Genomic DNA, 15069 nt, shown 5'->3' on the forward strand with positions numbered 1-15069 from the left:
ACTGTGTTGTCCTTTGCCTGTCCTTCTCATGTGGGTCACTGTGGGCTGGTGTTGCATGCTGAAAAATCATCTCCTTCCCCTGATGACTGGAAGCATAAACAATAATGCAATACCAGTGGGTTTTATATCAGCAGTCTATGGGACATAATCCTTTTCTTTAGAAATAATACATTGCACACATTTTCAAAAGTAACTGACCAGGTACACTGCAAAGCTTTCCTGTGTCCTTTGTAACAAATACTTATTGCCAAGATTTGATTTAATTTCCTGATAATTCAGTTTTTGAATATTTGAGTTGTAGATCTGAGGTAGATTTTGCAATATATAGTTTGGAATACAATTAAGGTTTGTTTTGTGCTTCTTTGAATATGGAGTATATGGCAAATTAATTTTGTATTTTCAAAAGTGCATTGTATTGCAGGCAATTTATGGATACATGAACTATTATAGTGATCACAGGGCTGGGTATTGCATCAAGTCAGATACAGCTGAAGAAAGAAGAAAATAATGGTAAATTTATGCTATGAGTATGGAGTAAGTTATTCTCAAACAAGCTCTCTGACCTTTTGCTTCTTGTACAGTAACCCCTTGACACAATCATTAAAGATGCATTGTGTTGGGGTGGTGGACTCCAGAGCTTTAGAAGGTTATTATGCTAAAGTCTTGTATTGTCGCTACAGCTCTGTTTGTTATTCTGCCCCAGCACCCCCTGGGTCTGCAACACATAATCATCCAGTAATTGAGTTGAAAAGAGTAAATGGTTTCATCCCCAGAAGGAAATAGGTATTTACCAATAAAAACCTGAAGGAAATCCCACGTATCCTAAAGAATACATTTGTGCGTGTACAAAAGCTATGCAAATCTGCTTAAACTGTGTCTATCTCTGGCGTCTCTGTGCTCACTGCAGGTACTGGCATTGTGGCATTTGTCATGATTACTGTAATTTACATAGAATATGTACTGGATGTGCGCTAAGATTCTTAACAAAAGGGGGAGTCTGCATTTGAAGACCTGCTATCCTACTCAAAAAAGGCTTAACGGCAAGGTATTAAAACCCACAAGTTTTGCGCTGTGCATCTCTTCAAAGTGCTTCTTGTTTATCTTCGACGTCTGGTACCCTGAAACTGCTTTCTCACTTTCAGTAATCTGCATTCTTTGCGTTTGCTTTGTTGCTGAACACGTGTACCTTCGAGCAAAGGAAAGGGTACATATAATTCTGGTAAACACAATGGCCATTACAGTATACAAGTGTGTATCATTTAGGTCAGATATATTTTTTAACCTGGGTTCTAGAATGACCTAGAAAGTCAAAAACATAATTTAAAGCAAACAAGGAATATGTTGGTAAGTTACAATAACTCGTGGTTGTGTTTATTTAATTACACAAAAACTCAGACTTTGCTCACAAGGAATTGAAATGTGAATATGAATATGAGTTCTTTTTTTATTTGTATTATCAAATTATCCAAGAACTCAGGCAGTTTCACAAAAAAAACTGGTAGCTGGCAACCAATTTGCCACATCATACCATGCAATGACTTGTAATATGATTTAAATGAGGGTTGGTTTGATTTGATTTGCACTCTTTTTCAGAATTATTAGATTTGTGCATGTCCACAGGCTGGACACGAAATCAGTGGCAATATTAAGGGCTTTTGTGACAAAATCACTATTTCAGACTTATGGGCAATAATTGCTTTATTTTTTTTCCATTTTCTATGGGTTGGTTGGTCGGTTGTAGTTGTTTTTTTCAAAAAGCATGTAAACTACTATCCAAACTCACAGCTCCTTAATTAATAGAATTGAACATAATCAAACTTGGAAATAGAGCAGTACTGGATAAAATAATGTAAAACATGCTATGTTATTGAACCATGCGGTTTTCACAATCATTTAGCCAGTAAATACAATTCATTTTTATGTATCTAATTATTTCTAATTTGTTGAGATGCAGTGCCTTTGGAGGCTTCAGCTACTAATTTACAGAGAGGTTTTTTTGTTGTTGTTCTCATTGATAAGAGATAGGTTAAATCAAACCCGCATGTCTTTGGAGGGTGGGAGTAAACTGGAGCGCCCAGAGAAGACCCATGCAGACACGGGGAGAACATACTCCACACAGACAGGCACCCCGAGCAAATCCTTTGCAGTCAATGACTGCCTGAAGTCTGGAACCCATAGACATCACCAGATGCTGGGTTTCTTCCCTGGTGATGCTCTGCCAGGCCTGTACTGCAGCTGTCTGTGTTTTGCCTTCAGTTTTGCCTTAGAAATGAAAACAAACCAATCAGAGAGATAGCAGAAACATTAAGTGTGGCCAAAATAAAGTATCTGGTACATTCTTAAAAATTAAGAATGCACTGGTGAGCTCAGAAACACCAAAAGTCCTAGAAGACCATGGAAAACAAGTGTGGTGGATGACAGAATAATTCTTTCCCTGGCGAATAAAAACACCTTCACAACAGTTAGCCATATCAAGAACACCTTCCAGGAGGTAGGTGTATCTGTGTCAAAGTCAAGAGAAGACTTCACCAGAGTAAATACAGAGGGTTTTCCACAAGATGTAAACAGGAAACAGGAAGACCAGATTAGAGTTTGCCAAAAAACATCTAAAGAACCCTGTACAGTTCTGGAACAACATCCTATAGACAGATGAGACAGAGATCAACCAGAATGATGGGAAGAGAAGAGTATGGAGAAGGGAAGGAACTGCTCATGATCCGAAGCATACCACCTCATCTGTGAAGCATGTTATGGCATGGGCATGTATGGCTGCCTTGTATTTATTGATGACGTGACTGCTGACAAAAGCAGCAGGATGAATTCTGAAGTCTTTAGGGTTATATTATCTGCTCAGATTCAGCCAAATGCTTGAAAACTAACCAAGTATTGAAACTCACAATTTAATTCATGATTATGTTAGTTTGTCCAAATATTTTTGAGCCCCTAAAATTGGGGGTACCACATCTAAAAATGGGTGCAATTCCTACACCGTTCACCTAATTCGGATGTAACTCAAATTAAAGATGAAGATGATTGTTTCCTTTCAAATCCATCGCGGTGGTGTACAGAGCCAAAATTATGAACATTATGTCCTTGTCCAAATATGTATGGACCTAACTGCATGTGTTTACATTTACAAACCAATCAGAAAATTAATCTTTATTTCTCATATGTATTTTCTTGGAAATGCTTGTCATTAATTTTGTGTGCTAAGGATCGATTGTAAATTATTGTTAAAAATATCACTGAAAGCCAATTATATATTTCTTGACACCTCTAAAGACCTGAACATGTTTTTTCAAATGCTTAGTAACATGGATTTCATGTAGCTGTTGTAGAGACATGAAATGCATTGATTCTCTCTCTCGCTCTCTCTCTCTAAATATATATATACATACATACAATTTATTTTCAAAACAATTGATCCTTTACGAAAAGATTACGAATTTACAAAAACACAACTAACTTATCTCATATTCATGTTGTTATGTAATTATGTCCTGGTATTGCTTTTGCTCCATATTTCCATCCATTAGGTTAAGGATCTGCATTCATGATCATAGGGGAGCTAAAATGTCCCAGCTGTGACCAGTAGTTACATAGACTAAGTAAACCTGTTCTAGATCTCTGCTATTGACTCATGGTCATAGTAAGGTATGTGCATATTGTACATCTACACCACATCACCTGAGTGTTTAAAAAAGACATCGTAGATGCAAATCCCTTTCGTGATATATGCATAAAATTAATTACAGGAACCCATCTTCTCTTCATTGTCTAATAACATTATTGAATTCGGTCCATACTATTTTAATGAGGGAGGTAGTGTTAAGATATTTTTCATTTGATGGGAAGCTTCTATTATCTCTTCAAGGTATGAATGCGACTGGAAAACATAAATATCTGATTATGGATGCAATACTATACTGGGCTTCCACCTAATATTTGTTGCTCTTCATGAGCACTTTTTGGATGCATTGACATGGAGGGTAAAGATTTCACAGTCAAAGGGTGAAATGTTTAGTGCCAAAAAACATCAGACTGGTTCTTCCAGGGCAACCCCGTCATTCTGAATGAGGCACGACACTTTGCAAGGTCCTTGTACAAAATCAAACTTTACAAATTAAAGTGAAAGCAATCACCTTGTCAAAAACCTTTACAACATAAGTAAGAACATAAGAAAGTTTACAAAGGAGAGGAGGCCATTTGACTCATCACGCTCGTCTGATGTCCATTAATAACCGAGTGATCCAGTGTAATTCTCTTTAACTTCGTGCACCCATTTAAATGCAGATATTGGATATGATGCAAATGATATATCAGCTGGTGCTTGTGAGAGGTAATTGTTAGAAACTTGAATAAGAAAATAATTATACTTAAAGAATCACCAAGATGACTATAAACTTCAGTTGAATATTGTAGTTATTCAGCTAGCTAGTGGTGAAGCCATAATATATTATTTTGCAACTACTCTACCAAAGCCAAAAAAAAAAATCTTATGAAATGATCTGGACTTTATTTTGCAAGAAATGGCTTACTGTTTTTTGAAAATATCATATGTCTAAGTATCCCATTGTAAATTGTATTTATTTGTAGAATATAACAACATAATGACAATGACCTATGCAACAGGAGAACCATCACTCACCTTTTATATTGGAGTTGTCACTCAGTTGATACTCAAGTTTGGCTTCTAAGCAATGTCTATCAATTATTATCAGCAATTACCATTTCAAGAATACCTTGAGGTATATATCTTTGAGGGACATGTCAAGTAAATGAAACGCACCCAATTTGCACACCACAATATTAATCTAAAAACCGAATTTCTCGATTTTTTGGGGCAGAAAAGTTGCAAAATAACTCATATTGCATGAACCTTGATCTATTGATTGAGGGAATTTAGTTTTGTCCTTCTGCCGATTGTGTTTCTTGAGGGTTTTCATAAACAAGACACATATCGAACCAAATATTTCCAATCTGGCTCTCTAAAAAAAGTTATCACTTTTACTGGATTAACAATAATAAATCTCAGGGAAATCCCTTCCCAGTGTAGCATTGAGTCATTCAAGAGTGACGTAAACAGGCTAGTCACAAGCTGAGCACATGAGGCTCCACAAACAATAACAACACTTATTATATCTCTTAGACTTATATATATATCTGACACTTGGTTAAACTTAAAACAGAGCAGGGTGCTTCTATGCCTACATGATATAGTCGTCTGAATTCTGTGCATGGGATAATCAAAACAATCAATGACAACTGATTTTTGATACCTTTAACTGCATAAATACACAGATGATAGTGCTATTAGGACCCTTTTATAATAGCTTGGTTGAAGACCTATTATTACATTTGCTGTTAATTGTTGCTAACATCAGAAGTTTCCAATTACTCAAGATTAAGATTTAATAAAGATTTAAAAGAGGATAAATACAGGATTTAGCCATTCCTTCTGCTTCTAAGTTGTTACTGATTATAAAAATAATTTTACCTCATGAGAGGTCTGCAAGTTGTTTACTTATCTTCAAAAAGGTACAAATAATAAAAGTACATTTACAATTCAATCACCATTTTTGATTAACAAAAGTTGCCCCAGGCCTAATATCTTGTTAATTTTGTTCTAAATGGAAAAAGGAAAAACAGTGTCTAACATGGTGTAATGAATCAGGTTTGTGATCTTTGAAGTTTCAATAACACACATTTTATAGTTCTTAATACCTTACTGTGTTTTTTCTTGTTTAATTAGGGTTTACATAATTTATAAGGTTTAAAGACTGACTTAAAAAAAAACTTTTTTTCATAACAATCATTATAAGCAGAACAAAAATATATGAAAACATCAGCTTGGTAGAACACATTGCATTATTTATAAACACACCTTACTAATATTGATTTTGAATATTTTTCCTACCGTTACATTAAATACAAACTAAATATCTAATGCCCCCTCAAATCAAAATAAACCACCCAAAATATTTTAAAATATATTAAGATGTCTCAGTTTCAAACCTGGAAAATAATTATTTTGACAGAACAGCCCTTCCCCCCCTCAAAAATAAAATAAAAATAATGAATAAATAAAATGGTTTATATAAACATATAACAAACTTGTCAGGATCCCCAAATTATTTCATGATTTAAATTTTCCCCAAAATTGCATTCTGCAGGGATTTTAAAATTAAGTTTTATAAATGTAAACATGCTCCTGTTATTACAAGCTATTGAAACTTGTTCTGAAATATGTAACTGAAGTCTTTATTTTTAACACATTTTGATTCTGGCTTGTCCCTGGTACAAAACAAAAGTGTGTGATAGAGAATACTAAAAAATAAATGCACTGTAAAAGTAAAACAGTGAATTTGTAGAATGAAGGATTTCATTTAAAGAAGCTTGGATTCCCAACTGGGGTCAAATTCTGTCCAAGCAAGTCAAAATGCTGAAATGGATGAAATCTCTGCTTGTTGTTCAGTTATGCAATTAAGTGCTCAGGTGGTAAAAAAAAAACAGGAGACACTTCAGCTGCCTGATCTGAATGCATAATAATCCCAGTTATGTATGAAAGCTAAAAACTCTTTTTAAGGTGTTTTCACACCTTAACTATCAGGTACCACAATGGAAATCATTGTGGATCTCAGACTGATGTTTACTTTAAGGTCACAAAAGAGACCATCAAAAACTACCCGTGGTTCGTCAAGGGCAGACAAATGCTGAGATCTAAACACCTGCTGTTTTAGAAAATATTTTATGTTTTAAACAGCACTGTTCATTTCCTGCAATGCATATAAATAAGAGGAGCCCAGTAAGTAATACATCTGAGAAGTGGTGCATTTTGTTGTTTAGATTATTTTTTTTCAAATCTTTATCATACGGTAGTGGAAACCAGAGGAGAGACCGAGCTATGTGGCTCTGGGGGTCAATAACTGTGCCCCGTTTTCAACCATCACGGTTATTACAATGGTGAATTATCAGTTTTGTAAATAAAAATGAAGAAAAACAATGAAGGTTTACCAAGAACTGCTTTAGGGTTTATTTTACAATTGAGAAAAAAAAAGAAAAAACATCAGGTTTATTTGTGCGAGCCAAAAAGATTTTTTTTTTTTTTTACATTATTCATGATAAAACATTGAAATGTATAATTCATTGTGCATTGCTTACTTATTTCACATAATAACATGCATCCAATTAGATGCACGTATATTTAAAATTATTTTTGTAAACCAAGCTGGAGGAACTAAATTGTATTTGTTTAGTTTTTAAAGAAAACTCATGGCTCTACAGTATATATACAGGATTTGTTGTTGTTTTTTAATTTATATATAAAATGACATTATAAAAGTTAAAGAATGCACACAGTCATAAAGTACAAACATAGGTGAACTGTTGCAAATGGCAAGATATGTCATATGTAATTTTATACATTGTTGCTGAACATTTACATGTAACATGTTTTTTATGTATCTGTATGGGTTGAAATTTAAGTGGCACAATATAGAAAGTTAGACTTACCAAAGCTTATATTTGTAAATTACTATAAATTGATACTTTACAAGGAAAAGAAATTCCATCTTTAACATTTTAAAAACTAACTTGCATACTAGTACTTGATTTTTTTGCCAAAAGCTGTAATCTGCTGTTTCCCCCAGCTTTTATTTATTCTTATTTTGATGTTTTACACTTACAAAGGTGACTTGCAGATCCCTTCAGAACTGAAGACTATTTTAACATTGCAATTTGCCAATAAATCCTTTGAAAAATTCAAAGTCAAAATTATATGTTGATCATTATAATCAATCTGGTTTTGTGTGATGCAGAGAACATAAAAAATACCGGTATTCTTAATAAAATAAACTTTTACACTTGATTTTATTTTATTTTAAGGTGCAGAAATGCTACTTCAGTCTCCAAAAGGGCTCACCTATTCTTTTTGTGTTCATATAATCTGAGCATCTTCATATCAATTTTGAATTTACATAGCTATCATTATATGGCCACCATCGTGGTCTGAAGAGAAACAGTAGGTTTATTTTTATTTTAGTTTTTTGTTAGTTTTTTTTGTAGAGCAAAAACAGAATGAAAACAAGTGTTAATCCTTGATTCACAAAAAGACATGCACAGATCAGACAAAGAGCATATAAATACATTACAAAATAAGTGTTAGGAAAAAAAAAAAAAAAAAAAAAAAAAAAAAAAAACATGGTCCAGTTAGGCAGTTTTACAACGTAAGTAAGACTGATTTCGAAGGCTCAGTTCAGGCCTAGTGCAGTACTGTGATTAAATTTAGTGCAATGATTCTCTGGTCAGTTACACAGCTGCTCACCTGGACTCTACTGTTTCTCTAGCTTTTCTAGTTCAGTGACATACACCAAATGGTCCTCTGGTGACTTGCCATGTGTTTTGCTAAGGTGCAGTTTTACTGCATGTTTGCTGGCGAAAGTTCGGTTGCACAGCTTACACTGGAATATGGATCCAGAGTCATCCTCGGAGAGCCCGAGTGAGCCAAATGTCTTATCGGATATCACCTTTGAAACAGCCTGCTGCTCCCGTATGTGATCTATTGACAACTTTGACAGGTCCTTCAAGCTGAAGCCTAAATGCGACTCTAAGTGGTTTATGTAAGTGGAGGGAGTCCTGAACTGAGAGGCACAGTCATTGCAAAGGAACACTGGTTGACCAGAATCTATATTCTTTAGGAACTTCGTTCCACCTGTCCGCCTCAACTGATACTTAACGTTGGCCAGCCAATGGCTTATGGTGGTCATGGAAAGACCAGTGAATTTGCAAATGTGGACCCGCTCTTGTGGGCCCAGGTCAGTCATAATGTACTTCCCCTCTGGGGTTTCCCTCAGACTGGAGGCGAACTGTGCCTGGAGAATTAGGAGATGCTGGGGATTCCAGTTAGACTGCCGGCCCTTCCGTTTCTGAACTGGAGACAACTCCTCTAAGGCGTCCTCGAACGCGCTTCCGTCGGCATCTGACTTCTCAGAAATGGATGATGGTGTCGAAGACTTGGGTGTCAAGCGTCCAGTGAGGTTTTTGACCATGTCAGAAATGTCCATCAGTGCGTTCTCCCGCAATGGAGATGAAATGGATTCCGACAAACTAGAAAGGATGGGTCTGCTGCTGCTACTGCTGTTACTGCTGTTGTTGTTGTTATTGTTGCTATTGTTGCTGTTGGTGGTGGTGTTTGTATTCCCATTGCTGTTTTTGGATTTTGTCAAGTCTATAGGCTGGTCATTGCTTTCATAGTAATACCTGTTGATGGACTCTGTTTGCTTGACCTGAGTTGGGGGATAGATGGGCTTTTCTAACATGCTGTTGCTAATTTTGTACAGCATAGCCAAGGGGTCCAAGACTGGACTAACTGGCTTGGATGCTTTGCCTAGATGAGTGTTCATAATGGATTGCAATGCACTAAGGGGGTTAACAAAAGGCTGTTCTGGTGAATGGTCTGTAATGATTCCCAATGTGTTGCAACCATTTCTGACTGGTGATTTCAGGGCCTCTGTACCATTTTTGATGTGATTATCTGCTGAACTCTCTTTTTGCATCTTTGCAGGCTCTGCCTCCACAATATTGTTCTTCATCACTGGCTTGCTGCTCAGGTCGTCTGGCTTAGGCGAGTCTTTATTCTCTACTGCAGGGGGAGAAGGGGCTTTGATCAAGACAGGCTTCCCTTTTTCCAAAAGTTTCTCCTCTTTCTTTGCTGATATTTTCCCCGTAACCTTTTCAACCAGCTCCTCCATGGCAGAGACATTGCTTTTGTGGATGGGAGGTGATGTGCTCCCAGGGGAGTGGATCAATGCAGATGCCTGGTCACATGACATCGCTTTCATGTTGTTGTTATAAGAAGGCTGCACTTGAACACTCTGCACATTGGACAGTGCAGATTTTGCAGACCCCTGGAGCTGGTAAGCGGCATGAATGCTGGGGTAACCCCCCCAGGTAGGGGTGCCATTTTGGGCCTTGCTGATTGCACTGGACACTGTGTTTTCCAAGGATTTCAGAATATCTATCCCTCCTTTTGGAGTCTCTTCTAAATCCTCCTCTCTGAGATATTTATACGGCATGTTAGTCTCGGTCTTCTCTCCTGGCTCTTCCTTCTCCTCCTTGATTTTCTTCTGTGGTTCAATGACTTCCATCTTCTCCTCTTCTAGCTCTCTCTTCTCCTCAGAACCAGATGAATGGGCAGGGGAATCTGGCTGTGACTTGATATTCGGCACGGGCAGCCTCGTAGTTGTGGGAGGCAGAGGGATAGACTGAATCTTTTCCTCCACCACTGGGTCAAAGACCAGTTGCTTTCCCTTTTTCGAAGCAGAGTTGGTCACTTTAAGAAAATGTCCTGTGACCATCATGTGAGCTGTCAACTGCTGAAGGGTGTCATGTGAACTCCCACACTCCATGCATTTCAGAATTTGGGCCTTGCGGGCCTCAAACTGCCAAGTGTAGCTGGCACCATTTTGATAGCCATAGCGATTGTTTGGCGTCACATAAGGATTAGCTGTTTTCTGGTCTTTTGTAGGCTCACCCATTGGAACACCTGGCGTGCTGCTTATAGACTCTGGGGAGCAGGGGGAAACCAAGTCCTGAAGTGCTCGTTTTTTGGTAGAGGGGACCAGCTTAGAGGTGAGGGCTGGCACTGGTTCTTTAAGAGGCACTTTCTGGTAATGCTTTGTTTTGATCATGTGGACACTCAGGTCTTGCAAGGACTCAAAGGAATGCCCACAGTACATACACTTAAGCACTTTCTGTGCATCCTCCTTTCCTTCCATCTCCATCAAGGAGCGTTTCCTGGGCTTTGACCATTTCTTTCCGCTGTCCTCCTCTTTGTCTTTGTTGTCGTCACGATAGTGTCCCGTCTCATTCATGTGTACAGTGAGACCCACAAGTGTATCATACGCTGCACTGCAGTCCTTACACCGGAACTTGCTTGCACCGGTAAACACAGAGCCGTACAGTTTACTGTTCTGCCTGTAAAGCTGCACTGTACTGAACAGGCTGGGCTCAGGAAGGAGACTGTAAGGGGTCTGCTGCAATGTTTTAGCCAGCGCAGCTTGGTGCCAGTCATAGGCTATTCCTCCACCATTACTAGTGCTGTTGTTGTTGTTGTTGGTGGTGGTGGTGGTGGTGGTGGTGTTGTTGTTGTTGTTGTTGTTGCTGCTGCTTCCGTTATGGCTGCTTCCACTGCTACTGGTGCTGGCGCTCACCTGCTTGGTTTTCATTATATCCATGGCAATGCTAGACCAAGAAGACTCTGAGATCAAGTTTGCATAAACGGCTTTCATCTGCGCCAGGCTATCCTGAATGGACAGGCCATTGTCCGTACCAGTGGCCTCTTCTTTCTCATGGCCATCTTTCGAGGAAGTGCTCTTGAAGTCTGCCAGCCTATCACTGGTGTCACTGAGGGGAGATGCATACCCCGCATCCTGATTAGTCGCAGTGCTAAGGGGGGAGTTCTGATAGCTGGGGGCATCTTTGCTTTCCTCCTCCTCCTCATTGCAGGGGAACTCATTGTCCTGGGCATCTAGAGAGAGTCCATCATCCTGTAGGTTTTCTTCATCTATTTCTGCAGCCTTGAGCTCCTCCTCCGGCACATAAGCTGAAAAAAGAGAGAAAGTAAAACAGATTAGAGCAGAGGTTTAAAATAAATGGATGTGCTGGACTGGCAATGTGAACATTTTGTATGTGCATTCTTTCCATAATGATTCTAGGGGACTTCTGTCAATAGTCCTGGCAGGGGACATGGGTTTACAATTAGAAAGGTGCAAATATACATATCTTGACTATGACATATCATACCCTTCAGTGGCCTGAGTAGCAGAGCTATTGAACAGTACAAGTCAGCTAAGATAAACGTTTAGCAGTGGCAATACGTATTCACTACAGGAGATCTCTTACAAATAACAAGCTGAGAAGAGAGAAACAGAAGCTCAAACAAGCTATTTTCTTAAAATAGATGATTTTCTGCTAATTTCTCCAATAAATCTCAAATTATATTCAACAATAGGATTCTTATTTAACACATATAAAGTATATGTAATACATACATTGTGTGTGTATTCAAACACAGAGAGAAAAATACAGCTATATTAGACACAGTGAAATACAAAATAATACTAATAAATGTAATAGTATATATTCAGGCATGCAGGAAATAAAAACATCCTGAATGTCTGTTTTAGGGTTTGATTAAAATCTAAATATGAAACAGTTATACACATGAGTACAATACATGCAAAGGCAATATTGCTTTAAAGTGATTAAATGGCTGAAATCAATAATAAATTAGGCTCCACCTAACTGTCATACAATATTCATGTAAAGTAGGGCTTTTATAACCCATTCAGCTGCCCCTTGTTCTTGTGATTCATTGTTCACTTAGTTAAAGCAAATTAAACCCACCCACTTACATTCAACTAAAACAAACAATAAGCTAACTTGGATTAAAAACTTCACATCTTCCTCAAAATAAGTGCCAATTCAAATTGGCTTTGCATGGCAATAACTGTGTGCATTGTTGTTCATCCAGAATCCCTTCCTAGGGTACATTAGATGTAATTCAGTGCAGTTACATTCAGAATAATACTGGTAATCTTCCACACACACACACTGAAACAACCTCTCACACACATACACATCTATTTATTACCAATATTCCATGTGATTACATTCAATAACATGAACTTCCATTATTTTACAAGGTCTGTGTAATCTTCTAGTCAAAATTGTTGCTTTGAGAAATGCACAAGAATCACAGAAAGTACAGGCAGTAGTTGTCTCTCTTCCTCCCTCCCTTCTTGCCTTTTAATTTTCCCTAGGGAAACCTAACAACCGACCTAGGTTAGAGTTGTAAATACATTGCAAAACACTGTGTTATTCCCGGTAATATTATCATAGACATTTGTAAAAGTTGTAGTTATCTGCAAACACACACTCACACATACATGGGAAAGTTATGTAGTTTGGGTGCACAGAACTGTATACAAAATACTGCTGAATTATGGCCTACAAACACTGGTGAATCACACTGAGTTGGCATGTATGTACTGGGTTTTAGGCAGGTGAGTGTGTTGCGTCCCCCCTGATCCTTTTAGCTTTTCTGAAGAAATGCTTTTAATTCTCCTTTGGCATTATAGGTCCTAATTAGTTATCATGGGTTATTATTAATGTTACCAGTTCAATGTTAGTAATAATAATACAGTTCAGCAAGTTTGGTTTTGTTCTTCTGGAAGAGGTCAAAGGGCACACAATAAAATATACACCCATACCAAAGATAATGCATGACAAAATACTGTGAATCTGTCTCAGAATCTTAAAATCGTGGTGAAATGGACAAGTTACTGTAAAAATATGGTTTTATAAGGGGTTGGTTGTATATAACCAAGTATAACATCTGGCCTATGAGACAAAAAAAAAGTTTAGAATTGTAATATATTTTGTTTCTAATCTAATAAGACTTATGATTAAATAAAACTGAAATCTATAGTTTATTTCTAATTCTGCAATCAAAACTTTTAGATATAGTTCTACTACAATATTACATAGGAAAAAACAGCCATGGTTTATTTTTATACAGTACAAATACAAATGTGATATTTAATGTTAGTTTTTTTAGTTATAACCGGGCAAGTACATATTTCTGAAATGGTATTACATTTAAGTATGTCAGGATTTAAATGCTTCTTGAAACCACAGACCAAATAATGCATAGAACACTATTGGGTCAGTGTGATGTGTAATCTGTGTAGACTGGCAACATTTAAACCGCTACAAAATCAATTTTGCTAGTTAAATGTGCAAGAATCTGAGTGTGGTACATAAATGGTGAGAACTTGAAAGAAATATTCAGAATATAGTTTTGCGGCAACAGTGCATTTTTCACATGTTCTTTAAAAAAAAAAACAGATTTAACATTCAAATATCCTGTTATCAACCTTGTTTTACTCTTTGAAATGAGTAAGTACAATTGTAAACAAAATAATGAATATAAAGAAAAACAATAGCCACTTTCCATACTTGCTTTTGTAAATTGCACTGAAGTAGACATAAAAGCAATAGATTACAGATTATTTGAGCCATGCAATTCTGAGAGGCTATGCAACTTTACTCAGAGTTAGTAAATAAGCTTAGAATATTCAGCACCACATAACTGGTTACAGCTCAGAAAGACTGGGATGGCACCAAGTACTATACAATGGAAGTCAATGGATGCAATTTTGCATCTTAGACCCCAAACCAAACATATACATATTGGATTTTCTACAAAACAAATTAATAAATAGGATATAGAAGTAACAGTGGAAAAGAAAAAAAACAACAACAACAACACACAAACACAAAAGGCCTAGCATTTTGTAATTCACAACAGAGAACCCTATCAAATTCTTATATACCAATAACTATTCCCTCTTGCTCTGTTACACGATAAAGCAGCTGTCCTCCGTTGATTCATTTTCTCTCCTACTGTGGCATTCACATAGTTGCCCTTGAATTTGAGATTGTGGGTGAGTTATTGCCAAGATGTACGGGAGTGAACGGTTCTGCTCACAGAAGTTGGGCTGATGACGGCACTGAAAGTTCTCTCAGCGTGTTGCGCTGAAATGTAAGTGGAAATGACATGTCATGTTGTCACGGTCCACTCTGTACTAAATCTTAAGAGGCATGTATTCGCTGATAGACAGCTAGAGAGTAAAGGAAAAACAACAAGATGGAATCCTGAAAGTCTGTATCCTATCTACCGAACTGTTAATTTTGTTTAAAACAAATGTAAAAATACATATATAAGGATCTTGACAAAATGAATGTCACAAAACCTGTGTCAGTAGTTTACTTCAGTGATGTAAACTTGAAACTAGAGAAGGAGTTAAAAGGACATTAATTTGGCACCATCTCTTTTGCCTTTTGCATAGTAAAATACATTCTTGTCCCAAGTTTAGTTTATATATCATGATATACACTCTTAAAATCACCCAAAAATAATGTAATAACTATAAAATGAGTTTAATCACTTTTAATAGGAGCTATTTAATGACCTTGTCAGTGTATGTGGTGTGACATCAGAGTAAA

At 37.0% G+C, this 15069-nt stretch overlaps 1 protein-coding gene across 1 annotated transcript in view; it reads right to left on the reverse strand.

Moving 5' to 3' along the window:
• Positions 1-7009: 7009 nt before the first annotated feature.
• Positions 7010-15069, reverse strand: part of tshz1 (teashirt zinc finger homeobox 1) — a 36864-nt gene continuing 28804 nt past the window's right edge. Inside the window, exon 2 of the mRNA XM_066716066.1 lies at positions 7010-11602. Coding sequence (XP_066572163.1) covers positions 8331-11602 — 3272 coding nt within the window. The 3' untranslated portion in view covers positions 7010-8330. The remainder of the gene's footprint in view (positions 11603-15069) is intronic.

The sequence above is a fragment of the Amia ocellicauda genome, chromosome 10, assembly GCF_036373705.1.
Source record: "Amia ocellicauda isolate fAmiCal2 chromosome 10, fAmiCal2.hap1, whole genome shotgun sequence".
NCBI classification, from domain to species: Eukaryota; Metazoa; Chordata; class Actinopteri; order Amiiformes; family Amiidae; genus Amia; species Amia ocellicauda.